The following is a 24,466-nucleotide window of genomic DNA, read 5'->3' on the forward strand; positions in this document are numbered from 1 at the left end:
TTTTGTGTTGCTTTGTTGAATAACAGCCCGATATAAAGAGGAGAAAGTCTTTATACTCATTTCAGATGGCTGCATTAGGAGCTCATTACATCTCTAACATCTTTTTGTATGTTTTGTTTTTTGCTGGCTTTGTTTTTAAGTTGCTGCATTTTGTCGCCCTCCTCTATCTCTTTCTCTCGCTCTCTGGCCCGCCCCACCTCCTGACCTTAGGGTGCATGGAGCCCCCATAGCAGTGTGAATTCCCCCTTATCCTGGTCCCCAGACCAGCCAGAGGCGTGGGACATCTTAAAGACCAGGCAGTCCTCAGGCAGCCCAGGCTGGAGCGTCAGAGTGGTAAATACTGTGGCTCTCCCAATCATAGCAACAGTGCCATTTCACAGGGCGCGAGGTTGGATTGTATGATTGTAGTTTAGACCGGTTTACTACGTTTTTTAAATCTGGTGTTAGTGAGACAAATATTTAGTTAGATGCTACATGAAGCAAATGTTCGAGAACTACTGTGTGTTAAAGTTTTAAAATGAATAATTTATGTTTCTGTTGTTAAATAAGAAGCTTCCTGAAGAGGCCTGTTTTTTATTTATCAAAATGGAATATACGCCATGTTTAATTTCCTGCCTAATTTCCTGTGCATTTGCTCCGACAACAGATACTTTCTCAGACAACAGATACAATATTTACATTTATTGGTGTTTTATTAACATGGTTAAAAAGACCATGTTGGGAATTACTGTACACAAGTTAATAAAATATAAATGACCCAACCAAACCAACCTTTACATGTTCGGGGATGGATTGGTGTTGGAGTCAGCCTGATCGTCTCCCCCCCCCCCTTGCTGTACTGCTGTGCATGTCTTTTTCACTAATATATTCTGGTTTTCCTCCTCTAAAGGGTCGTGGCTCAGGCTTTCCTGGGAGGAGAAGACCAAGAGGGGCTGGGCTGTCTGGACGAGCTGGACGCGGTCGGGCGAGAGGCAGAAATGGAGCAGGTCCCAGCTTCATCCCTGGGGTAGGGCTTACACCAGCAGTATAACACAGTGCCTGCAATTTACTCGAGCTGCTCCCTTTGTATTTCACACTTAACCGCTGTTTTCATTTGCAGATTACTATGATTGAAACTACATTCTCAATCAAAGAGGAGGAGGAGAGTGCCATGCATAATACTGTGGTCATATTCTCCAGTAATGACAACTTCACATTGAAACAGGTGATTCAATGCTTGAAGTGGGGCAGAGTTAATTAGTTTAGTCCTTTTTGTTAGTTTTTGTAATTTAGATCAGTTAAAAATACTTCCACGTATCTCATAGGAATCCTGTTTAAGTAACGTAATTAGAAAGAGGTGATTATATTTTACAGCTGGGTTTGTGTGTTCTGTGTGTTCTACCCCTGTGTGAGAGTCACTGAACTGTCATTCCAGGACATGTGCGTGGTGTGCGGCAGCTTTGGCCTGGGTGCTGAGGGTCGGCTCTTGGCTTGTGCTCAGTGTGGTCAGTGCTATCATCCATTCTGCGTTGGCTTGAAGGTAGGTGCTCTATACCGTCTGCAAACACATTTCAGAGTGGGCTGTGTGCAAATGCGTGATTGCTCTGAGCAGATGAACAAAGTGTTGCTGAGTAAAGGCTGGCGCTGCCTGGAGTGTACAGTGTGTGAAGCGTGTGGTCAGGCCACAGACCCGGGACGACTGCTCTTGTGTGACGACTGCGACATCAGCTACCACACGTACTGCTTGGACCCGCCGCTGCAGAATGTGCCCAAGGAAAGCTGGAAGTGCAAGTGGTGAGCCGCTCCTAACTAACTAATGTAGCAAGTGTAAGCTGGGAGAGAGTAAATGCTATGTTGGCTATAACCACATGTTTACCTTTTTGCAGGTGTGTGACATGTACTCAGTGTGGAGCCACCACGCCAGGCCTGAGGTGCGAGTGGCAAAACAATTACACCCAGTGTGCCCCCTGCGCCAGCCTCACCACGTGCCCCATCTGCCTGCTTGACTACAGTGAGGGCACAGTCATTGTGCAGTGCCGACAGTGTGACAGGTGCACAGTGTTCTCCCAGACACTCCTTTTCATCAACATTTCTGTTATGTTCATTTGCACCTAGTCTAACCACGGCTCTTCTCTGCAGATGGTTTCATTCGACTTGTCAGGGTCTCCGTTCGGAGGAAGATGTGGAGAAAGCTGCTGACAGCTGCTTTGACTGCACAATGTGTAGAGCTTTTAAGACCACTAAAGGTTCTTACATTGCATTTTCTACACCTAGATGATGCACTTAACCGTGCATTAGCTTTTAATTCATCTCCTTTCTTTTTATTCATGTTTTTGAATGTTTTACAGTAGTCATGACCAAGGCTAGAGATGCTTTCGAACCTGCATTTATGACTCAAATTTTCACAAAGGCAAAAGAAATGGGTAAGAAAAGAACTATTGAATTATGCACCTTGGAGCATTTTTGCAAAGACCTTTTTTTAATATATTTTTCCAAACGTTAATTTGCACCCACACTTTATCCTAGATCTTTCAAGAACCTACACTCAAGATGGAGTATGTCTGACAGAGTCAGGCCTTTGCCAGCTCCAGAGCCTGTCAGCAACAGCATCACGCCGTAGAAAACCGAAACCTAAGCTCAAGCTAAAGATCATCAATCAGAACAGTGTGGCTGTGCTTCAGCCTCCTGTGGATCCGCTCTCAGAGCTCTCGCGTGATGAAGACACGGAGGACAACAGAGGTACCTGCCCTCGTAGTAAGCCAGCAACGCATTTTTTGATTAATAACATATTGTAGGTGTTGGGTCTTGTGAATGTAGCAGTCAGTCCTGCTGCTGCTGAATGGTGTCTCTTGGCCCGGTGTGCACTCTGTAGACACAGGGGTGCAGTGGGGGATTTGTAGGCGCTGGGCTGTCACTCATCATCACTGCTCTCTCCCTCACACAGAGGTGGAGCTCATGGATTGTGAAGCCAAGTCTGACTCGAGCCTGGAGCGGGAGCCAGTAGAAGATGACTCCAAGGGGGGAGATGGCGGCAAGAAGAGGAAGAGGAAACCGTACCGACCGGGTAGGGCATCTGATTAAAGGAGACAGCTCCTCTGAAGTGTAAAATGGCAAAGTGCATGGTCTAAATCTTCAAAGGGCTTCACCTAGTGTTATCATGCTAAAATGATATGGATAATGAAATGCTTTATTATACATCCCAAACAAATTAAGAAAATTATATCCTTAGGTATCGGTGGGTTTATGGTCCGGCAGAGGAGCCGGCCAGGACAAGGTCCTGGAAAAGCCAAACGCATGCTCTGCAGAAAAGATTCTACTGGCTCTGTGTCAGAAAACCCCACAGGACATGATGGTAAACACTTAATTTTATCTGTTTATTATGAAAGAACCAAACTCAACACTACATTAACACGTACACTATGTGTTGTAGGGTGGACAGAAGGTCTTCCAACTACTCCTGTGGATGAGGTGCCCCCTGGAACAGAGGTGCAAGAGAAAATCAAGAAACGATACAGAAAGAAGAAAACAAAACTGGAGGAGGCCTTTCCCACCTACCTACAGGTCTGCAGGGAGTTTGCTTTTGAACACGTTTGAGATTTGTATTGGAATGTATAGCCCTTCACTCGGGTCATTTTTCTCTAATACAGTATGAAAACATTCTTTTGAGTATTACCCTTAAACAAACCAAGGCTCTCCTGCTGATCATCTCTTAAATGGCGGCTGTCTGTTTCGTATAATAACATAATTGAAAAAACCAACAACTATAAAGCCAACCTATCTGTGTCACCTTGCATTGATGAAAACAAAGATATGCAAGTGCCTGAAGCCACTGGCAGCTGTCACTGCTGCTCTTTATCCTTGCCTCTGGGAGAGGAATAGTCTAACCGTAAGGTCCAAGACGCAAGCATATTTCATTAATTATTGAAAGAGCAACACATTGGGCTTTTAATGTCTTTGTGCAGCCGGGGGCCGCTGATACGTGTCATGAAGGATAGTAGATGACTTGTGGGTTTAAGTGGTTGGGGGAGGGAGTTGAAGATGCAAGATGAGATCAGGAGCTGCGTTTCTTCATGACTTTGGCCTGTTGTCATACTTTTTAATTCTTTGTCATCGTGTTCAGGAGGCGTTCTTCGGAAAGGACCTTCTGGACAAAAGCAAACAAAGCAGGCAGCAGGGCGCAGAATCGGGTTTTCTGGAAGAAGGCCAAAGCCAAGTAGAAAGAAAGCACCCCACCACATTTCTGAACCAGTCATCAAACACAGTTGTCAGCACTGCATCTGGCAACAGACAAACAGCAGGTATGCATATGGAGAAAGCCTGTCACTGCACTTGGGATAACTTGTTCTAACTACTGCTGAGTTTTATCGAAACTTTGTATACTATTTGTGACATTTTACCCAATGTCTAAACCAAATAAGAATTTTTGTCCACATGAAAAACATAATTTTATAGACCACATCCCACCTCATATCATTCAGCATCTTATGATTTGTGACCGTTTTGTTTTTCTTTCTTTTGTTTCTTGCTTTGTTCCTTATTTACAGAGGCATCTGAGGAGCCTTTAGTTGATCTATCTGAGGTTCTGAACTCTGATGCAGACATCCTGGGAATGCTGGGAAAGACGAGCAGTGAATCTGGTGCGTCATGTGAACAGTCCCTCTGTGTCGATAGTCACAGTGGCTAAAGCTTACAGTAGTGGTCAAACAGTGGGTTTAACATTTCTTTTGGCTGGGTATTTTGCTTTCACCACTCAGTATTCTTTCAACACCACATGCTAGTGCATTTGGTTCACCCTTGTATTTTGGTTTTGCATTGTCTGCTGTGTTGTGCCCGTTCTGTTCAGTTTTCACTCATTTGATCTGGTTTTGGGTTCTTGTAGGTCTTGATTTTTGCTCCTTCCAGGTTGACAGCTCACCACCTTCTTTTGGTAAGGGTGCTATGGCCTACTTAACCTTGCTTCAGTGTGTTCTTCCTCTCTCACACTGCGTGCCTACTTGCATGTAAATGCTGCTTATTAACCTTTTCATTCTAATCTGCCTAAGCTCCTAACCTACTATGCTCATAATATGTCAATTGTTGTTTGTAATCTTCATTGATGATGTTATTCAGTCAGTATTTAAATCAATATTAAAATAAATGTACAAGCATTTGGAAACTATTCAGCAAGGTTATCTTTTGAACATAAAACGTGTTCAATAGTCGCTCTTCTACTTAAAACAAAACAACTGGTCTTAAGTTTAAACAAGAAGCCCAAAGCATTTCCAGCTGTCGTACAGGAGGATAGATTCTTTGTCCCATATCTAAATCTGATGGTGGTCACCAAAACCTGCCTTGAGGAAGCTTAGGTAAACTTTGGCTACTTGTTTAAACGTAAATCCAGCTTTTCTGTTAAAGTGGAAAATTTAACCACCGGAATGACTGAGAATCTACATTGGTATGTTCAGGAGGTAACCTTTGAGAGTAGATTGAAGATTTAAAGTTCTACTTAGGCTATTGCCTAGCCTGGCTCTCCAGCCTGACCTCCTTCATGTATTGGATTCATGGGATACACTTTAGAGGCGAGGCTAGAGACTAACAAGGGCCTAATGAAATGCAGAGAACCAGAGAAACACGGATGTGTCGCAGTCATTTATGGTCGGTTTGTGGTTCATAAACAATCCTAGCAGTTTATGTCGCAAAAAAAGAGTATACAAGGTGACCTCACTGGTCGCTGTTCTGAAATGATGTAAACATCGCCAAACACATTTCTGTATTTCCTAATATGAATGTGATGAACATGAGGACAAAACTAGCTAAACAAAATCAAGACAAACACTAAACTATTGAGCCTGAACCAGGACTAATTCAGAACTAAGAAGGCCTGTAGAGTGGAAGATTTCATACGAAGCACACAACCGAGCCACAGCAGTCACCTGTTTGCACAACAAAAATGTGTTCCAGATTCAACTATCACAAGCAAGACGCTTGCATTTCAGCGCCGCGCTAAACTACTGCATAACATTGATTTAAATCGGGCACTTTACTGTGTTCCTGTCAGTATTCCGCAGTGAATGTTTGTGAGGCTGCTCTCCTTTATCATCCGCACTAATTTCCTCTGACAAAAATATAATCCACAGAAAGAGGGTTCCTTTTTTTTCACGTCCGTTGCAATGTTTAATATTCAAGTGTAAACCAGCTCTGTCTGGGTGCACATATCGCAGATGACCAATGAATGGTCTTACATTCGGCCACACGTGACCAGAGACGCTGCAGCTTGAGTGACGCTTCACCAACTCCCGCCTCCCGTGCTGTAATTGGTCCAGACAGATTTGCCGGGTATTTGATCCACTCAACCCTCCCATGTATCTAGTACATGGAGGAAGTAAGGCTGGCATGCCAGGCTATAACTTTTGTGGGTAGATGGAGGAATTTAAGTTCTATTTAGGCTGTTGCTCATTGTCCTTACTTTATTCTTGTCTCTTAGCTTGAAGGTGACAAAGACAAAAAAAATAATGACTCAGCTGTTTAAGTTGTGTATATGTTTTCACAGTATTAAAGGGATTTTTCAGGATTTTCGACATAGGACCTCATTTCCTAGTTATCCAGAGTGTTGTTTTCTAGATTTTTTTTGTTTTTTAATTCATGCAGTCCTTATATTTGAAGAGTTTAGTGGTGCTAGGCTAGTGCTAGGTTCCCGGGTCTACAGTAGTTTGTTTTACTACACGTGGAATTCACAAAGGGGCTTTCTACAAATCAGATATGGCAACGTTTGGAGGACAACCCGATGATTTTGAAGAGGTTTTTAATGCAGGCTACTAGTTACCATAAACATGTGCTAGCCCAGCACTAGCCTAGCATGAATTAAAAAGTATATATCTCCAGAAATCAACACTCTGGATAACTAGGAATTGAGGCCCTAAGTCAAAAATCCTGAGATATCCTTTAACAATAATAATAATAATAATAATTGTTCCCATGCATTTTTAAGCTAACCCTACCAGCACTGGGAATAATTAGCTAGGTTGTTTTTGAATTGAAATACAAGTTTTGGCAATTCAGAAAGACTAGCAAGACAAGGCTTTTGTTACATTATTTAAGCAGCTGAGTGATTTATAGTTAAGTGTTCTACAGTGATGCACTGATGATCTATCCGTACAACTGTCTGACTTTGGCTTTTTCTCTCTCTCTAATTTATTCTTTATTTCTATTAAACTTCTTTTTTAAGTTTTTTTATCGAGTGCAGTGTGAGAATTTGTTATTTTTGTGTGTGTTTTGCAGCTGGTCTGGACATTGGGCCTCTAGCAGACGGCTCTCCAGTGACACCGCAGTCTCAGGGCGGCCGCCGGACCCCTCGAACACTCTCAGAGGAGCCTTTGGATGGGATTCTCAGTCCCGAGCTGGATAAGATGGTTACTGACGGTCAGTAGAGGAAGTTTAAAATGGCTTTTGGTTGAAAAGGCATGTGTCTTATGTGCCCCATTTCTTTCTTTCCAGAGTCTATTCTCAGCAAATTTTACAAAATCCCAGGTTTGATTTGATTATTTTTATCAGCAAATGGTGGTAACATTCTAAAACAATGGCAAGTCACATGAATCTTTTACAGAACTAGAAGGCAAGGACGTTGAGGACTTATTCACTGCAGTTCTCAGCCCCAGCACAAGCCAACAACCTCCACCACAGGTGCCTCACTCCCAAGCCCCCGGTCAACTTCCTGCTGCCGCTGGAATGAATATGCCACACCAAAACACAGGTACTATCCCGGTTCGAAACCAGCAACAGCAGTGTGGCATAATAATGTTTTTAATCTCATTTTAACTTGCTATTATCTGTTATTAATGTGTCAAGGCAATCCTATGTTTCCACGGATACCAGTAATCAATGGTTTAATGGGACCAAATCAGCGTTTTTCTGGAAATGCAGGATCTGGGCCCTGCATCCCAGAAAGCTTCCCCCTCAATCGTATGCCTTTTCCCGACAATCCCAGGTAATCTACTGCAGAGCCCTTGTTTTGGTTACTTTATCGTTGCTGAAGAATAATCTAAAACTGTGCATTTTATTGATTACAGAGATAGAAAATTTAATCAAATGTCTAGAGAAGCAGGCGCTTGGTCAGCCCCGACTCAGGTGTTTGGTTCAGCACAGCCTGGTTCTCTGTCAGAAGGAGAGACTGAGGCCATGTCAAATGCCCAGAAGAGTACGCTCAAATGGGAGAAGGATGAGCCACTTGGAGAGCTGGCCACTGTTGCACCTGTCCTGTATACCAATGTGAACTTCCCCAATCTCAAAGATGAATACCCTGGTTAGTAATGGACCTGATGTTACATATAATAGCTTCATGTAAAACCGTTGGCATTTGCCGGTATCATGACCACCTTTTTTTCTTTAATAGACTGGACAACAAGAGTAAAACAGATTGCAAAACTTTGGAGAAAAGCTAGTTCCCAAGACAGGGCTCCATATGTGGTAAGCCCATGTTTGGATTGATATATTGTTATTAAATTAAAAACATGCTGCTGCTGTTATTGCCAAACAATCATAAATAAATAAAATATATCCGATATATCAAATTACACCTTTTATTGTCGATGCATAAATCATCTGTAAATTTCCATTTCTTTAGCAAAAGGCAAGAGATAACCGAGCTGCCCTGCGCATCAACAAAGTCCAGATGTCCAATGAGACGGTGAAGAGGCACCATCCACAGCAACAGCCTCCAGAGGTGTTTGATCCCAACATACCACTAGACACAGAACTGCTGTTTAAAGACCCTTTGAAACCAAAAGAGTCAGAGCATGAACAAGAGTGGAAGTTTAGACAGGTAAGAGTGAATGCAGTCAAGTCAGCGTATGCAGCGGCAGGGCTACTTTCATTAAGACATCCTTGAAATCTACTAAACCACACTCTCCTACACATTATGAACAACAACGTTGGTTTGTTGGCCCATATCGTTACTCCAGATGTTTTCTGTTTTGCCCTGTAGAATGTTCCTTTTGTATTTCTAATTTGTGCTACCTTTGTATATCTACAGCAAATGAGGCAGAAAAGCAAGCAGCAAGCGAAAATCGAAGCCACGCAGAAACTTGAGCAAGTTAAGAATGAGCAGCTCCAGCAACAGCAGCAGCTTCAGCAAAATCTCAACTGCCAGTCAGAAGATGGCAGCAACAGTGGAAACCAGAGCCCAGCCTCTCAGCGCAGCAATGGAAGCCCGTGCCCAATGCTACCGATAGCCTCTAAAGACGGTTTCGCCAGGCCACAGCTGCCAGGAACCCCCACCTCGGAAGATGTGTTCCTCAGACCTCCCCCTCCACCTCCATCTGGCCTCTCGTCTCAGCCTCAGTCTCCACAAGTTTTCTCACCAGGCTCCTCTGGCTCCAGGCCATCATCACCTTGGGATCCGTACGCAAAGATGGTTGGAACTCCTAGACCGCCAGCGCTCGGGCCAAGCTCGTGTCGCAGACTGCCCGTTGAATCGGGCAAATCTCCAAACTCACTCATGGAGCAGCAAGACAAAGGTCGTCCATCTCCCGCTCATGAGTCTTTTGGTTCACCTACTTCTGACCCTTATGCTAAACCACCTGACACCCCAAGGCCAACCAATGATCAGGATCCTTTTCTGAAGCCCTTGGGTCCACCTCGTGCCAGTCAGAGCTCTCTGGGAAGACCGCCAATGGGATCTCCAGGGAGAGATACGTATTCAAGGCCCATGATTAGAAATGAGGCTTATCAGCGAATGGCCCAGAACAGGATGATCCTATCTGATCCTTACTCAAGACCGTTATTAACACCAATTCCCGGTAGTAATGAATCAGGGTCTGTCCCTCTATTCAAAACTCCCATGCCTCCACCTCAGAACCAGGAGTCCTACATTCGCCCTGACAGATTTAACCAATTGAATGACCCGTATTCTCAGCCTCCTCATACTCCAAGACCATCAGGAACTGATAACTTTGCAAGTCCCCCTCGAATGGGCCAGCATCTCTCTCAGTTTGTCCAGCCTGGACAAATGAATCTGTTATCTAGAAACTCGTACGCCCAGGCACCTTCTACCCCCAGGCCAGACCACTACACCTATGATCCCTTTGCTCAGCAGTCTGGGTCCAACAGGTTGTCGTCCAATGAAAGTGGAAGTCATTCTCGCCCGTTCTTTGAGTCCTACGCCAGACCCCCCGGGACCCCTCGTCCTCATGACAACTACGGTCAGTCATCAAACACACCTAGCCCATCTTCAGACCCCTACTCTCAAGCTCCCGCTACTCCTCGCCCCAGTGGTATATACCAGTTACAGCGAATGTCACCATCGCGCTCTGTGGACCCTTATGCCCAGGCCCCAGGCACCCCTCGGCCATCTGGGGGAGAGAGGTTCTCCAAGTCTCCAGGAAGCCAAAGGGGTGTTATGGAGCCATTTACCAGCACACCTGGCATGGCAAGGGCAGGCTGTAATGACATGTTCCCACAGCAAGGGGGCCCTAGACCAATGCTTAATGACCCGTATGCTCAACCACCTGGGACGCCTCGACCAGCCTCTGATGGTCGGGGCCAGAGGCCGCAGGATGCCTTTGCACCAACAGTTGGCCGGCTTCAGGAAACACTAACTCAGCCTGGCTCCCAAACGCCAAAACATCCCAGTGCCTCTGATGAACAGTTACTATCTCTACGAGCTGGGCAGACACCAGGTCATGATCCATTTGAACAAATGCATATGACCTCAACAGAAAAAGCAGAACACAAAGATCCATCATGTGGGACAAGTTGTGGAGCTGCTATACAAGATTCAGAGCAAGCATCATCAGAGGCACAAGGCATTAGTCCAACAGAAAGTGAAGACAAACTCAGACAGGTATGTAATAAGTACAGTCATTTGTGATTTGATAATATTGATGTAAATACAACAAAATAATAATAAAGTAGCATTCCAAAATCAACAAATAGTCAAGGTTTTTAGACAATAAATATTGATTGTGTTTGTGTGTCTTTGTTGCAGAGACAACGAATAAGAGAACTTCTTCTCAAGCAACAACAGCAGCGGAGTGCAATTCGTCAAGAGAGAAGCCCTCAAGAGGCCCCTGTGAATATGCCACAGGGGGCACCGCAATCCTGGCCCCAGGATGGCCATGCCCAGCAAGGGGAAATATTTAATCGACCTCCCCCACCATATCCTGGTCAAGCTCCTGTCAGACCAATGAGGTTTCCCGGACCGTTCCCAACAGACCAGCGTGTCCAATTTTCTAATGATGGGCAAGTGCTTCGTGGGCCTCATCCTGGTGATCCCAGTTTTCGACATCAGGGTCCAAGGTTTGTGCTGAAGGGAATTTATTATATATTTTCCCATTAAAAAAATGAAACTAATATAATTGGGATCTCTTTTGTTTTCCAGGTTTGCTTTTCCATCTGGTTCCATGGGACCCCATGTGGCTCAGGAGTTCTTTCCTAGAGGGCAAAACCAAATGCAGAATATACCTCCACAAATGAGGCGCTCAATGTCTGCAGAAATGGTTAGAAATATTGGGAATAACTCCATAGGCTTACAGCACTTCCAACCCCGGGGAATGCCGGTACAACAGCACAACATTATGGGACAGCCTTTCATTGAACTTCGTCACAGAGCAGCAGAAAACAGGCCACGCATGCCCTTTCCTCCTAGTGTCCTACAGGGAGGAAACCTCGATCCCAGCCTGCATGCACAAAGACCGCCAGGCTTTTTAGGGACACTTGAGTCTAGAATGCCTTTCAATCAGGCAGCCAGGATGGTAGATCCTTTGACAGGCCAAGCTGGCCATATGCAGCTGTCGGCAAGCATGGGTAATCTGAATCAGCTAACACAAATGTCTGGAAACTCCATGCTTAAACAATCACCTCTAATGAGGTCCATGAGCCAGCCAACTCCCACTGATACTCAGAACATGGCAACAATGATTTCTAATGTGCAGCTTGCGGGACATACAGACAACATGTCTTTGTCCGCGGGTGACGCTGTGGAAGAAAAATTGGATGCAGAGGAATCTGCAGTCAAAGACCTTGAAGATGTGGAAGTGAAGGATTTAGTGGATGCTGATTTGGAAAACCTTAATCTGGATTCAGAAGATGGTAAAGATCTGGATCTTGAGACTAATGATCTACATCTCGATGATTTCCTTGGAGTGTCTGGTAAATTTGACATAATTGCTTACACCGACCCTGAACTAGATGACATTAAGAAGGACATGTTCAATGAGGAGTTGGATCTTAGTGATCCAATGGATGACAATACAGATACAGCCGACAATAATAAGAACTCTATTACCTCCAGTCGAGGTGAAACCTCAGGCTTAGAGGCTTCTCAAGCCAATCCAAATGGTACAAGTGAGGAGTCTGCGACTGAAGGCAATGTAGACACTTCTGTGTCACCACAGGAAATCAAAACAGAGATTAAAGACAGTCATAAAAATCCAGAAATTGTGGAACAGCAAAGTCTAAATCAGCAGGCAGGAGTCCCAGACTCCTCCCAAGTCTTGTCTAGCTTACTCATTAAGCAGCAGCCTGAGGAGCGCTCATTAAATCCAATGGTTGAATCCGTCAGTCAAAGCAGTCTTCTACCTCAGCAAAGCCAAGTCACAGACATTAAACATGCTCCTGAAGTTCTGATGAATCAAACGATATCTGATGCTGCCACTGGAGAGACTTCAGTTGGGGACTTTGTAACAGACCCCCAACTGGGATTACCCTCCAATATCGACCAAAGTAATGCAAACCAGGCTCAGCAAATAGGTGTGAATCAAGGCTTAGGCCAACTCAACCAGCAACATCGTCCTCTTCTGCTGGAGGAACAGCCTCTACTCCTACAGGACCTCCTGGACCAGGAGAGGCAGGAGCAGCAGCAGCAGAGACAGATGCAAGCCATGATTCGACAACGCTCCAGTGACTCATTTTTTCCAAACATTGGTAAATTGTCTCCAGCAATTTCAAAATATTGTTTGGATAATTTGATTTTTTTGGGGACTATTTATTAGTATATTTGTTTGTACAGATTTTGACGCCATAACAGACCCTATAATGAAAGCAAAGATGGTTGCCCTTAAAGGAATCAACAAGGTCATGGTTCAAAACAACATGGGCATGTCCCCAATGGTCTTAAGCAGGTAAAAGTACTACCACTGTTGTAGCGTGTGAAGTGAACACATCAAAATGGTTAAAATTGAGCAATTAATCTTGTTATGTGCAATAACAAAAGTAAGACTTGAACTCTACATCAGAATGTCTTTAGATGGTCAGTAGAACGTTGAGCATTGTCTTCGTAAACTTAACTTTTTACTTTCATTTCTACAGATTTCCGTCTGGTCCTCTTCCACCTTGTCCTGAAAGTGCACCACTTCCTCCACAAGTAATTGGACAGGTAAATATTGTATATAAATAAAGCAAATGTACAATACTACATTTTTATTCATTATTGTTTTTTCACTCAACTGTGTTTAAAGGATGGAAATTTGACTCAAGTCTCAAGACCAAATCCCCCCAACTTTGGACCGGGTTTTGTCAGTAAGTCCCCTGAAGGTTCCAGTGTATCTTAGTCTTAGACATGTGGTGTTTGTTTTTATGCTGTCAGAATGGATGACTAACAAGGCCTTTTTTCTTTCAGACAATGCTCAGAGGGCTCAATATGAAGAGTGGCTCCAGGAGACACAGCAACTACTTCAAATGCAGCAGAAGTTTCTGGAAGAGAAGATTGGAGCTCACAGAAAGTCTAAAAAAGCACTGTCTGCCAAGCAGCGAACAGCTAAAAAAGCAGGAAGAGAGTTCCCAGAGGAAGATGCGGAGCAGCTCAAACATGTCACAGAGCAGCAGGGTGTAGTGCAGAAACAGCTGGAGCAGGTAAATGCTTGGCCTGTCAATCCCCACCACAATATTCACTACTGAAAAAAGTTTAAATCTTTCAATTTATGTCAGATGTGCTTTCTAAGACACCTTTCTTTTACAATCACTATCTGCACTGCAGACAAGCAACAACGTAGACAATAATAAATGGCACATGCATGTTCAGTTATGCTGCACATTTGTTCAGTAATACTATTGAATACTAGTGAAGCAATTTGTGACTTTTGTCTGTGAAAGGTCCTATATAAATAAACGTTACTTACTTACTTACTAATAAATATAAAGTCTGTATAAACTTAGTGTTTAAGTATAAATGTTCTGTTTTTGTTTTTAAGATTCGCAAGCAACAAAAGGAGCATGCAGAACTAATTGAAGAATATAGAGTAAAACAACAGCAAAACAATATGCCTCCCATGATGCACCCTGGCCCAGGACCTCCTGGTGCTCCCCCGATGGGTCAGCCTCCTATGAACCCTATGATGCAAATGCCACTGCACCCAGGCCAGCCGAATGCCCCTTTACGTATGCCCAAACCACCACCCGGCTGGCATCCAGGCGCTCCTATACCAATGGGTGCTCCTGGAATGCCGCCCGTCATGCCCCCCCAGGTCCCTGTGGGAACCCCTGGTCCACCTCATCAGATGCCAACGGGACCTATCTCTCAGCATGCACAAAACCCTGTAGATCCTCAAGCACCACCAGGGTCTGGAGTACTAAAACCCATGCAGCCAGGCGGAGTGAAGTTTGATGACAACAACCCGTTCAGTGAGGGCTTCCAGGAACGGGAGAGGAAGGAGAGGCTGAGGGAGCAGCAGGAGAGACAACGGGTACAGCTCATGCAAGAGGTAGAGCGCCAGAGAGCACTTAAACACCGCATGGAAATGGAGCAGCAAGGCATGATGGGACCAGAGGGGAGCATGGCACCTATGGCCGAGTTGCCTTTTTTCAACTCTGATTTGCCCCAGGACTTCATGCCAACACAGAGGCCCGCTTTACAACACCCGCAGCAGGCAATGTTCGCCCCTCAGCAAGGGCATGGCATTGGCTCTCCACCAGGGACATTCATGCATACTGACAGAAGGGCCTTGATGGGCAATGGAATGATACCTCCAGATATGGGTGGCGGAGCAGGACCCGAAAATCTTCCTCTTTCAAGCCATAACTTTGCTTCTGGACAGATGAGACCTCATCACTTTAGTGGACCCAGAATGATGCTTCCAGTGCAAGGAGAAGCACAGCTGCTGAGCGGGGAGTCTACTCCCCTACCATCCAACTTTCCAGGCTCAGGACAGTCGCTAATTCAGCTTTACTCAAACATCATTCCAGATGAGAAAGGAAAAAAGAAGAGAAGCCGCAAAAAGAAAAAGGATGAAGATGCAGAGTCAGTGAAGACTCCATCGACTCCACATTCAGACCTAACTGCACCACTTACACCATGTGTTTCAGACACCTCTTCAACTCCAACCAGAAACGCTCACATTTTTGGGGATCAAGACTTATCCAGGTCGCCCTTATTGAGATCCTCTACCCCGAGTCACTCTGAGCTCGAAAGGCAGCTTTCTGGAAGTCAACCAGGTCTGCAGTCAGAACAAACAAGATTACAGGCTCAAGAACATGAGCGAATCCTCAGCAACATCAAACTGGAGCAGCCAGATGCCCCTGAGTGTCATGGTCCAAGAGAGGTCCCTGTAATGAGTGCTGTCAAGGAGGAATGTAGCATTGGTACATCCCCATTTCCAGCTGGGCAAAGTCCAAGTAAAAATGAGGCTAGCAACGAGCTCCTCAAACACCTGTTAAAGAACAAGGGCACACCTCCTCATGGACTGTCCCATCAGCGGTCAGACGAGAGCCTGCGCTCAGAGGAGGAAGAGGCCGACTGTAAAAAGCTTCTCCGGCAGTGCTCCATTGACAGCAATGGGGTGAGTGTTTGAGTTGCTGATCTTTATACATGTCAAGTGCCACACAGTGATTCACATTGGAAGCGTTGAATAGTCTGATAGACCACCTTGAAGTGGATTTTTAAACTGATGTCACATCACTGCTTTACAGGGATATTCTGATGGCCTTCCTGACTTCCCTGGACCTTTGAATTCCGAACAGGACAAAAAGAAAGGAAGAAACAAAAGGGGTTCTAGAAATGGAGAGAAACCGGCATCTCGCTACAAGAGGAGGAAGAAGGAGGCACATGAGAGACAGCTGATACACTCTGGGCCTGACGCTGTAATGACCCAGATCAAACAGGTGTGGTTTCAACACTGTCTTCATAGTAATGCTATTTTCATGACTACTTGATGAAGTAATATGAAACTCATTGTTTTTCTATATATATTAATTGTGGTTTTATAGTGAGGTCTTAATTAATTAAAAAATATTATTATTTTTGCCATTTAACAAAATTATAACATCAACAATATACGCTTTGGTTTTTCAGCAGTTGTCACTATTGCCACTCATGGAGCCACTTATTGGAGTCAACTTTGCCCACTTTGCACCGTACGGCAGTGGGCAGCTGAACGGCGAGTCCCTTTTGTCTGGAACCTTTGGCAGTGCTTCACTTGATGGTGTGTCAGACTATTACACCCAACTGGCATACAAGGTAAAAAAAAACACTGTTCCTTTCTCTGTGGAAATGTAATAAATATGCATGATGAAACTGAAAAAGTCACTTTAAAAATGTTTTACTTTTAAAGCAGAGTAATCTTAGCAATCCACCGACACCACCAGCATCTCTGCCTCCAACTCCACCGCCTGTGAATCGCCAGAAAATGATCAATGGATTTGCTACAACAGAGGAGCTGGCCAGCAAAGCAGCTGCCATAGGTGAGAAACAAGAGCAAAACTACCGCAGATCATTTGAAAGCATGTGGGGAGCGTTTGTTTTAATATTGGAATGATGCATGTTTACAGTGTCTAAAGGCCTGGTCCCAAAGGCGCTGCAAGAGGATCTTTTAGCTCGGGCCATTGCGCAGGGACCCAAAACAGTAGATGTTCCTGCTTCTCTTCCTACACCGCCTCACAACAATCACGAGGAGCTCAGGTCCGAGATCAAATATTTCTGATATTTCTTAATTTATGTTTAACTGTGTGTGAATTGTGAATACTAATCATATTTCCATTTTACACAATAATAGAGTTCAGGAATCTTGCAAGGACAGGGACACTCCTGACAGCTTTGTACCATCCTCATCTCCTGAAAGTGTAGTTGGCATGGAGATCAGTCGTTACCCTGATTTATCTTTGGTGAAAGAGGAACCTCTGTCACCCTGTCTGTCTCCAGTGCTGCCCATGGTTCCTCCTGCTGCAGGCAAAGGTAAAACGTACTAACAATTACTACTTGGATTACAACAATTGCTTTAAAAACAACAACATTGTTTTAGGAACACAAGTCAAGCTTCGAGATATAAAGACTGAACCTTCCTCGGTATTCTTCAATGGTCCACTTGATGCTCTGTCCAACAACTCAAAACAAGGTCTTGTTTCTGTAGCTATCACACTGAGACCAGCTGCTGCTGAGGTGAGAACACGCCACATTAAATCATTGCAGGAACGGCACTTAAAATGTAAATGTTTTATTTTTTTGAATTTTCTTGTATTTTCAGAACATTACTGGCGTAGTTGCAGCTATTTCAGACCTGCTCTGTGTGAAGATCCCAAGCAGTTATGAGGTGAGCAGCACTCCAGACAGAGGCCCTCAGCCTGGGTTCAGCGGCCCCCGAATGGGCCCTCATGGCATGGATCCACGTGCCCAGATGTTCTTCCATGGACCGTCCAACAACGGCTGGCCCATGATGAGGCCTCATGGCATGATGCAGCAGCATCATTTCCGCTTCCCCCACAACAGCCCTGGTGTGTAATAAGCATATTATTGACCATAGTGTAGCGAGTAAAGTGTTAGCTGTGGTCCTTGTGTTCTTCTTCTTTATTTTATGATTGTTCATTATGATGTTTCAGGATCTGCAATGGCGAGGCCTGATCAGAGAATTCCTGGGAGCCCTGGCTCCAAGCCTCTGTGGTGCTGCCACTGTAAGGTGGTGGTTCTGGGAAATGGTGTCCAGAAGTCTTTCCAAGATCTCCCTGCACACATAAAGGTGTGTTTTTCTGTTTGAATGGCATGCCAAACAGTTCTCTCTCAAGTTTAATTCAACATTAAACTCTTATTATTCTTGTTCAGTTGAAGTAGAATACTTAATTTTGTTTAGCTTCTCATACAAGTGAATAATCTTGAAATTGATTTCTTTGTAGCAATGTCATGGCCGTTTGAAATCTGAGGAAAATCTAGTTTTCTGCAGTCACAGCTGCTTCCTTCTTTACTGCTCTGCGTCTACCATGCAGCCTCGTCCAGCCTCTGAAGTCAAGGTTTCTTTAATCATCTGTCATGCACAAAGAATCCTATCCTTTATACTGTGTACTGACTACTGTGTTTGTTTTTTGTAGGAACCTGTGAGCCTTCTTCCGGTTTCTGGGGAGTCTGAGATTCTCTCTAAAGCTCAACATCAGTATAATAACAATATGTCAACATTAGATGTTCACTGTTTAGCTCAACTTCAGCCGAAGCAGTCCCCTCCTTCCACCCCTCCACCGCCTTTCCCTACTGCCGGAGAGATGCCCAAATGTGAAAACAAGTCTGATGCTATCAAAGTGACCGTGAAGCTGAAGGCTAGGGCTCGGTCCCATGACAGCTGGCATCAAGGGAAGAGACAGAAAGGCCTGCGCTGGAGAAAGTGGACTGTTCAGGTGGTTGTTCCCAGAGGAAACTCCCAGCTCCCAGAGGATGAGAAGATTGATGAGCTCCTGAAGAAACTGGGGGCGTCCTTGCGCCCACCATCCTCGCTTCGAGACCAGAGGAAATGCTGTTTCTGCCACCAGTTTGGAGATGGGATCACTGATGGTCCTGCAAGACTTCTTAACCTTGACCTCGACGTGTGGGTGCATCTCAACTGTGCCCTGTGGTCCACAGAGGTGTATGAGACACAGGCTGGTGCTCTGATAAATGTGGAGCTTGCTCTCCGTCGTGGTCAAACGGTGCGTTGTGCCTATTGCCAGCAAACAGGAGCAACTAGTGGCTGCCATCGTTTACGCTGCACCAATGTCTACCATTTCACCTGTGCTCTGCATGCTCAGTGCACTTTCTTCAAGGACAAAACTATGCTGTGCCATGCCCACAGGCCAAGGGGCGCAGCTGGACTGGCCATGGAACATGAGCTCCGCTGCTTTGCTGTTTTTCGCCGCGTTTATGTTCAAAGAGATGAATTACGTCAGATAGCCGCCGCGGTACAGCATCCAGAGTTAGGCTACACTTTACGAGTGGGCAGTCTCGTGCTGCATGCCATAGGCCAGCTCGCACCTTCACAAATGGCAGCCTTCCACTCTCCAACAGCCATATTTCCAGTCGGTTATGAGGCTTGCCGCATTTATTGGAGCATGCGACATGGCAACCGCCGTTGTCGCTATGTCTGCTCTGTTGATGACCAGGACGGGCTGCCAGAGTTTTCCATTAGAGTCATTGAACAAGGCTACCAAGACCTGGTCCTCACTGACATCACTCCTAAAGGTACAGTTGTACTTTAGCTGTGTACTTTTACGGTGTCCTTAGTATTGCAATTAATCTAACATTGCATTGGTATCACTTTTGTCTTAGGAGTGTGGGATAAGGTGCTGAGCCCTGTTGCTGAGAAAAGATCTGAAGTTGGAATTCTGAAGCTGTTCCCTGTTTATCTCAAAGGAGAAGACCTGTTTGGGCTCACAGTCGCTGCAGTAACTAAAATAACTGAATCGGTTTGTGTTTTCCTATTTAAATCTCCAAATTATATCCAACTTTTTTCTCATGCTTTTTATCTTCATTATACTCTCTATTCTGTAGCTGCCAGGAGTTGACGCTTGTGAAAAATATTCTCTACGTTATGGACGCAACCCCCTCATCGAGCTGCCACTCGTGATCAACCCCGAAGGCAGCGCTCGTGCCCTGCCGAAAGTAGACACTGGCCGCACATCAGTGGTGATAAGGTACAGTGAGTTCATCATAAACTGCAGGGGTGGCAAACATGCAGCTTATTTGGCTAATCAGAGGTATGTTTGATATAATGTAGCTCTTTGCATCAGAATTGGTAAATATTTCCCATAAACTGTAAAATGATCATTCAAAATTTCACCCAAAAATCCAATCGCAGTCCTACAGACCTGGTTTCCTGTCTCTCAAAAATACAAGCGAGAGTCAGTTTCTCTCTCCTTCCCGAGGCGCCCCTGCCCGTGCAACAAACCAAGACGCAGGTTAAACAACTGTCAGGCAGATGTGGTGCTGGAAAACGGCTCCTGTGCTTCTCAAGTTTCTGATCACTATTTATTTCATAAAGATTCTCTCCATATTCACATGAAAAGATCAAAATAAGGCAACAAGACGAGCTCTAACAAAGCCTATGATGTGAAGCGTGATCACAGCATGGAAATACGCAAAATCATTGCCTTCATTCCACAGTTGTAATTGTTATAAATGCAACATGAAACTGAAGCTCAGAGGCTCCCGATTAAAGTTTGCAAACACTGTGTTGAGCCGAGTGCTGTCTCTGCACAGTTCAGTCAGGACCAGGCCGCAGGCACTGAGCGTCCGAGGCAGGCCAGACGAGGCAGGCAGGGGCGAATCGGAGAAGGGGGCAATTCTTAAATTTAAATAAAAAAATTCTCCACCTTGGTTGCTCATAAGAGGATGACAATTTGTCGGGTTCCCGTAGGTCACAGAATGACAGCTGTGTGCTGTACTAAGACAGAGCCTCAGCTGGTGATCTTAAAGGGGAGGTGTCATGTTCAGCTGCTCCTGTGAAATACAACTCAAAGTGCCTGACGACTTTATTTAAATACTGCTTAATGATAATGATATGGCTTACACTTTTCATGCCTGTGCTACGAAGTTTCTCAAAGCGCCACATTGTATTCATTATTCATACCTGCTATACTTGATGGTGGTAAGCTACTATTGTAGCCACAGATGCCCGTGGGATTGACTGACGGAGTCTGCCAATCTGCGCCATCAGCCCCTCCAACGACCACTCACACACACACACACCATTAATTTGGGCCTATTGTACATGTTTTTAGTGGTAAGGGAAATCAGGAGTACCTGGAGGAAACCTACGGAGACACGGGGAGAACATGCAAGCTCCACACAGAAGGACCCCCTCCGTTCAGGGATCGAACCCGGGACCTTCTAGCTGCGAAGTACAAGCGCTAACCACAGTGCTACTGTGCTGTGCTGCTGGTTAGCCTTATAGTTTGGCTATGCTAGCCCTAATTATTTCAGGAGCCATGTTTGGCAGCTATTGGCCTGACCCTGAATGTGCATCTTCAAAACATGCAGGAGTGGGACAGGACAAGATTTTTTTCTGCGCGTTGCACGGGAATTGCCACGGGACAGGAATTATTTTGTGGGAGTGAGTGATAGTTTTACGATTAGATATAATGTGATGCCGATCGCCTGATCTACCCTTGCGGACCTCGTGAATGTTTGGTGCATTTGTGGCTCTTCACGAGATCAACGTTGAAAATATTCCGGTCTCTGAGTTAGCCACCCCTGATATTGCTGTATACATATTTTAGACGCTAATGTTTATTTAACCCCTAGACCTCAGCCACAGACCACGAGTAATAGCACAAGATCCAACCAGAACATTGCCCAGGGGGAAGGGGGCACTATCCACAACAAGCCTCCAGTCGTTCACCCGAGGTCCTCGCAGTACCGCTGGATGAAGAGCGAATGGAGAGCCAATGTCTACCTGGCTCGCTCCCGCATCCAGGTTAGTCTAAAACACGTCTGGTCCCATAGGACTCCAGTTTGGATGGGTAAACAAAAATAAATCCATGCTTTTCTAGGGGCTCGGGCTGTTTGCTGCTCGAGACATTGAGAAACAAACTATGGTGATTGAATACACCGGGACAGTGTTACGGAATGAGGTCGCCATCAGGAAAGAAAAGACCTATCGTTGTCAGGTACGATACGTTTATTACACTGCATGCCAGGTCTATTCAAATTATATTTTAGTGAGAGCCAGATACGGTTTGTGGGCTGAAAATGCAGCTCACAAAACACCACCACTTAAGACTCTTTTTATTTTATTTTATTTTATTTTATTTATTTATTTTTATTTTTTTTACACCACACATAATATCCACCACATTTGGTTCAAAAACAGCTGGTCAATTTTAAAACTTTAATATTAAATTATTTTCTTGTAGTGGAGTTAACTTCAAGTGGTCGCTTTGTAAACGTGACATTTGCAACAAAATACAGACCGTGTGTGCTGTTGTGTGTAAAAATATTGCCCATTTTCCTCCAACACGAACCAGGAAGTCAGAGGCTAAATTGACACAGTGTTAGCTTCGGCGGTCTGCCTTGTTCAAGTCTCAACTCTGTCTCGCTATGAACTCTGGCTTAGACGAGCTTCTAATTAACTCAAGTGAACAATGGGGATGTGCGAAAGGTCTGTGAGAGTTAGGAACGTGTTTCGGCAACAGCTGAGAGATTTAACTCGACTTCCTTTGACTTTCATGTTTTGATTCAGGTAGCACAGCTTTGAGTTCAGGTGTTCAGCTTCATGCAGTATGGACACTTTTGGCATAGCTAACAAACTCTCCATTGATATTTTTTCAGAACCGAGCAGTTTTCATGTTTCGCATTGACAGTGAACATGTTGTTGATGCCTCTCTCTCTGGAGGACTTGCAAGGTTTGTCCTATTTCAATGTAAATATTATAAATCACACATTAATTATATGCATTATTTTACTAAGTCAAAGAATCTTGCAATAAAAACATCAAATAAACCCTGCATTTGATCGTTTATGTTTTGCACTCATTTCTTTCCAGATACATCAACCACTCTTGTGGACCCAACTGTGTTGCTGAAGTGGTAACTTTTGAAAGGGGGTTCAAAATAATTATCATCAGTGTCCGTCGAATTAATAAAGGCGAGGAGGTGAGTACTCGGCCTTTTCTTGAAATGTGTGACTTTAAAACAGTAACTCATGTTTTTTTTTCTTTCTGTTCTTTGTTAGCTCTGCTTTGACTACCAATTGGACACGGTGGAGGATTCACATAAAATTGCCTGCCACTGTGGAGCTCCTGAATGCAGAAAATGGATCAACTGAACTAAGTGACAAATATTACGCCTAGTTTTCCTATGTGTGAATGCTGTTGTGCATTCACTGCCTCACACTTATCATTGAAAATGAGCCGAAGGCCTGATTCGTAAGAGGAGGTCTTAAAGTACTGGTTCTGAATATGTGGAAATCGGGGCGGAGTAATGGAATGGTAACAGTAGCAGGTTGTGACTTGTGCCATATGTGAGCGAGCTTCTATGTTTGTCTGTCTGTTCGTGTACATGGGGTGAAGAATCCACCAGCGAATGAGAAAGCACTGTGCAGGGTGCAGCCTTATCGTTATTCTAAGGGCAGGCCCTTTGATCCATACTGTCAATGTAAATGTATGACTAAATGTAGACATCACTGAATGAGGAATGTACAGCAATGAAAACCGCGAAGGGAATTTTAAACTTGCACTAAAGAAAAAAAACATACACACAACTTTTTAAAATACTTGATTCCATGAGTCAGTTTTTACATGGTTCTCTGTCACGTGGTTTGTGTGGAATTTGAGAGGTTTTGTATTTATTACTGAGTGAATGGGTTTTATTCTCAGAGTAATGAGATTGAGTTACAGAAGGCTAGATTGATATTGTTTTTGAAGATAGAAGAAGACATGCTGTTACTTTTGTATAAATGTACATAAAAAGACTATAGGAATAACCGACCAAATACTACCTTAACCTTCTCGATGTTTGGGTGTTTTTAAAATGTTGTTTTTGTTTGTCATTGAAATTTATTTAAAGATGGACGTTATTTCCGTTAAGAGTATATATTATGACTATTTTGTACAGAATTTGTAAAATAACCACAATAACTCACAAAGTATTTTTGTTGTATTAAAGGTAAAGTATTGTAGCGTAGTGTTTTGTGACTTACACACACTTTGACCACTCAAAAAAGAAATATTTTTGTTGACTATGTAACAAGTTACTGAATCAAAAAGGAGACACACTATTTGTTTATCAGGTTTTATTTTAAACTGTGAATTAGGTTTTGAAACCCAAAAGCAACTTTTTTGTAACTTTTTAAACTCGAGTAGAATCGCCACCTTGCTCATGTTTTGCATTGCTTTTAAATCAAGGTGCAAATGTTGAACTGTAATATAGTGGTGTAAAGCTGTGTGACAGGAGAGCATTGATTGCTGTACCTTTTCAACAGAGATGGCAATTCTCCGTAATCGGAAATATTTCTTACACTGACACTTCACAAGTCACATGCTTAGAGTTTTTGTGTGCACAATACAGACTGTAAAATTTTGGAGACAGTCTTAGAACTTGTAATGTATATGGCATGTATTTTTTTAACTTTCAAAAACTCAATTGTATATATTTTCTCAATGAATGGTTGTAACAAAATTGTTTCTTGAATATTTTTCTTCTCCTGTATAGTATATCATCCTGCCAGTGTTTGTGCTACATTTTCTTGGATGTGGAAAGTAGATAATTTCCCCTTTTTTCTTTTTAAAAAGGCCTTTTGAAGTGTACAGATTATGAGATTTGGAGTTTGTGGAATTTAGAAACATTTACAAAA

General features: G+C 44.0%; 1 protein-coding gene across 4 annotated transcripts in view; it reads left to right on the forward strand.

Annotated features, from left to right (window-relative positions):
• The window catches only part of kmt2cb (lysine (K)-specific methyltransferase 2Cb), a 38,669-nt gene extending 14,237 nt beyond the window's left edge, over positions 1-24,432 (forward strand). The window contains exons 14-60 of one of the 4 annotated variants that reach the window (XM_079568997.1): positions 211-333; positions 890-1,006; positions 1,100-1,204; positions 1,415-1,519; positions 1,592-1,773; positions 1,866-2,030; positions 2,119-2,225; positions 2,328-2,402; positions 2,506-2,733; positions 2,924-3,043; positions 3,209-3,331; positions 3,410-3,540; positions 4,100-4,277; positions 4,524-4,616; positions 4,859-4,906; positions 7,237-7,377; positions 7,453-7,485; positions 7,562-7,708; positions 7,804-7,942; positions 8,025-8,257; positions 8,348-8,421; positions 8,579-8,776; positions 8,987-10,795; positions 10,940-11,250; positions 11,333-12,876; positions 12,962-13,073; positions 13,261-13,327; positions 13,410-13,470; positions 13,571-13,803; positions 14,142-15,725; positions 15,856-16,047; positions 16,238-16,402; positions 16,497-16,626; positions 16,714-16,843; positions 16,938-17,116; positions 17,184-17,320; positions 17,406-17,652; positions 17,758-17,894; positions 18,049-18,162; positions 18,241-19,357; positions 19,445-19,581; positions 19,667-19,809; positions 21,419-21,590; positions 21,667-21,783; positions 22,445-22,518; positions 22,659-22,767; positions 22,847-24,432. In XM_079568997.1, the coding sequence (XP_079425123.1) occupies positions 211-333; positions 890-1,006; positions 1,100-1,204; positions 1,415-1,519; positions 1,592-1,773; positions 1,866-2,030; positions 2,119-2,225; positions 2,328-2,402; positions 2,506-2,733; positions 2,924-3,043; positions 3,209-3,331; positions 3,410-3,540; positions 4,100-4,277; positions 4,524-4,616; positions 4,859-4,906; positions 7,237-7,377; positions 7,453-7,485; positions 7,562-7,708; positions 7,804-7,942; positions 8,025-8,257; positions 8,348-8,421; positions 8,579-8,776; positions 8,987-10,795; positions 10,940-11,250; positions 11,333-12,876; positions 12,962-13,073; positions 13,261-13,327; positions 13,410-13,470; positions 13,571-13,803; positions 14,142-15,725; positions 15,856-16,047; positions 16,238-16,402; positions 16,497-16,626; positions 16,714-16,843; positions 16,938-17,116; positions 17,184-17,320; positions 17,406-17,652; positions 17,758-17,894; positions 18,049-18,162; positions 18,241-19,357; positions 19,445-19,581; positions 19,667-19,809; positions 21,419-21,590; positions 21,667-21,783; positions 22,445-22,518; positions 22,659-22,767; positions 22,847-22,939 (11,979 nt within the window). In that variant the 3' untranslated portion in view covers positions 22,940-24,432. Of the gene's footprint in view, positions 1-210; positions 334-889; positions 1,007-1,099; positions 1,205-1,414; positions 1,774-1,865; positions 2,031-2,118; positions 2,226-2,327; positions 2,403-2,505; positions 2,734-2,923; positions 3,044-3,208; positions 3,332-3,409; positions 3,541-4,099; positions 4,278-4,523; positions 4,617-4,858; positions 4,907-7,236; positions 7,378-7,452; positions 7,486-7,561; positions 7,709-7,803; positions 7,943-8,024; positions 8,258-8,347; positions 8,422-8,578; positions 8,777-8,986; positions 10,796-10,939; positions 11,251-11,332; positions 12,877-12,961; positions 13,074-13,260; positions 13,328-13,409; positions 13,471-13,570; positions 13,804-14,141; positions 15,726-15,855; positions 16,048-16,237; positions 16,403-16,496; positions 16,627-16,713; positions 16,844-16,937; positions 17,117-17,183; positions 17,321-17,405; positions 17,653-17,757; positions 17,895-18,048; positions 18,163-18,240; positions 19,358-19,444; positions 19,582-19,666; positions 19,810-21,418; positions 21,591-21,666; positions 21,784-22,444; positions 22,519-22,658; positions 22,768-22,846 lie in introns of all 4 variants that reach the window. The other 3 variants (XM_079568999.1, XM_079568998.1, XM_079568996.1) reach the window with 3 other exon arrangements.
• The last annotated feature ends 34 nt before the right edge of the window (positions 24,433-24,466 follow it).

Source organism: Gobius niger, assembly GCF_951799975.1.
Source record: "Gobius niger genome assembly, chromosome: 13".
In the NCBI taxonomy this organism is placed as follows: domain Eukaryota; kingdom Metazoa; phylum Chordata; class Actinopteri; order Gobiiformes; family Gobiidae; genus Gobius; species Gobius niger.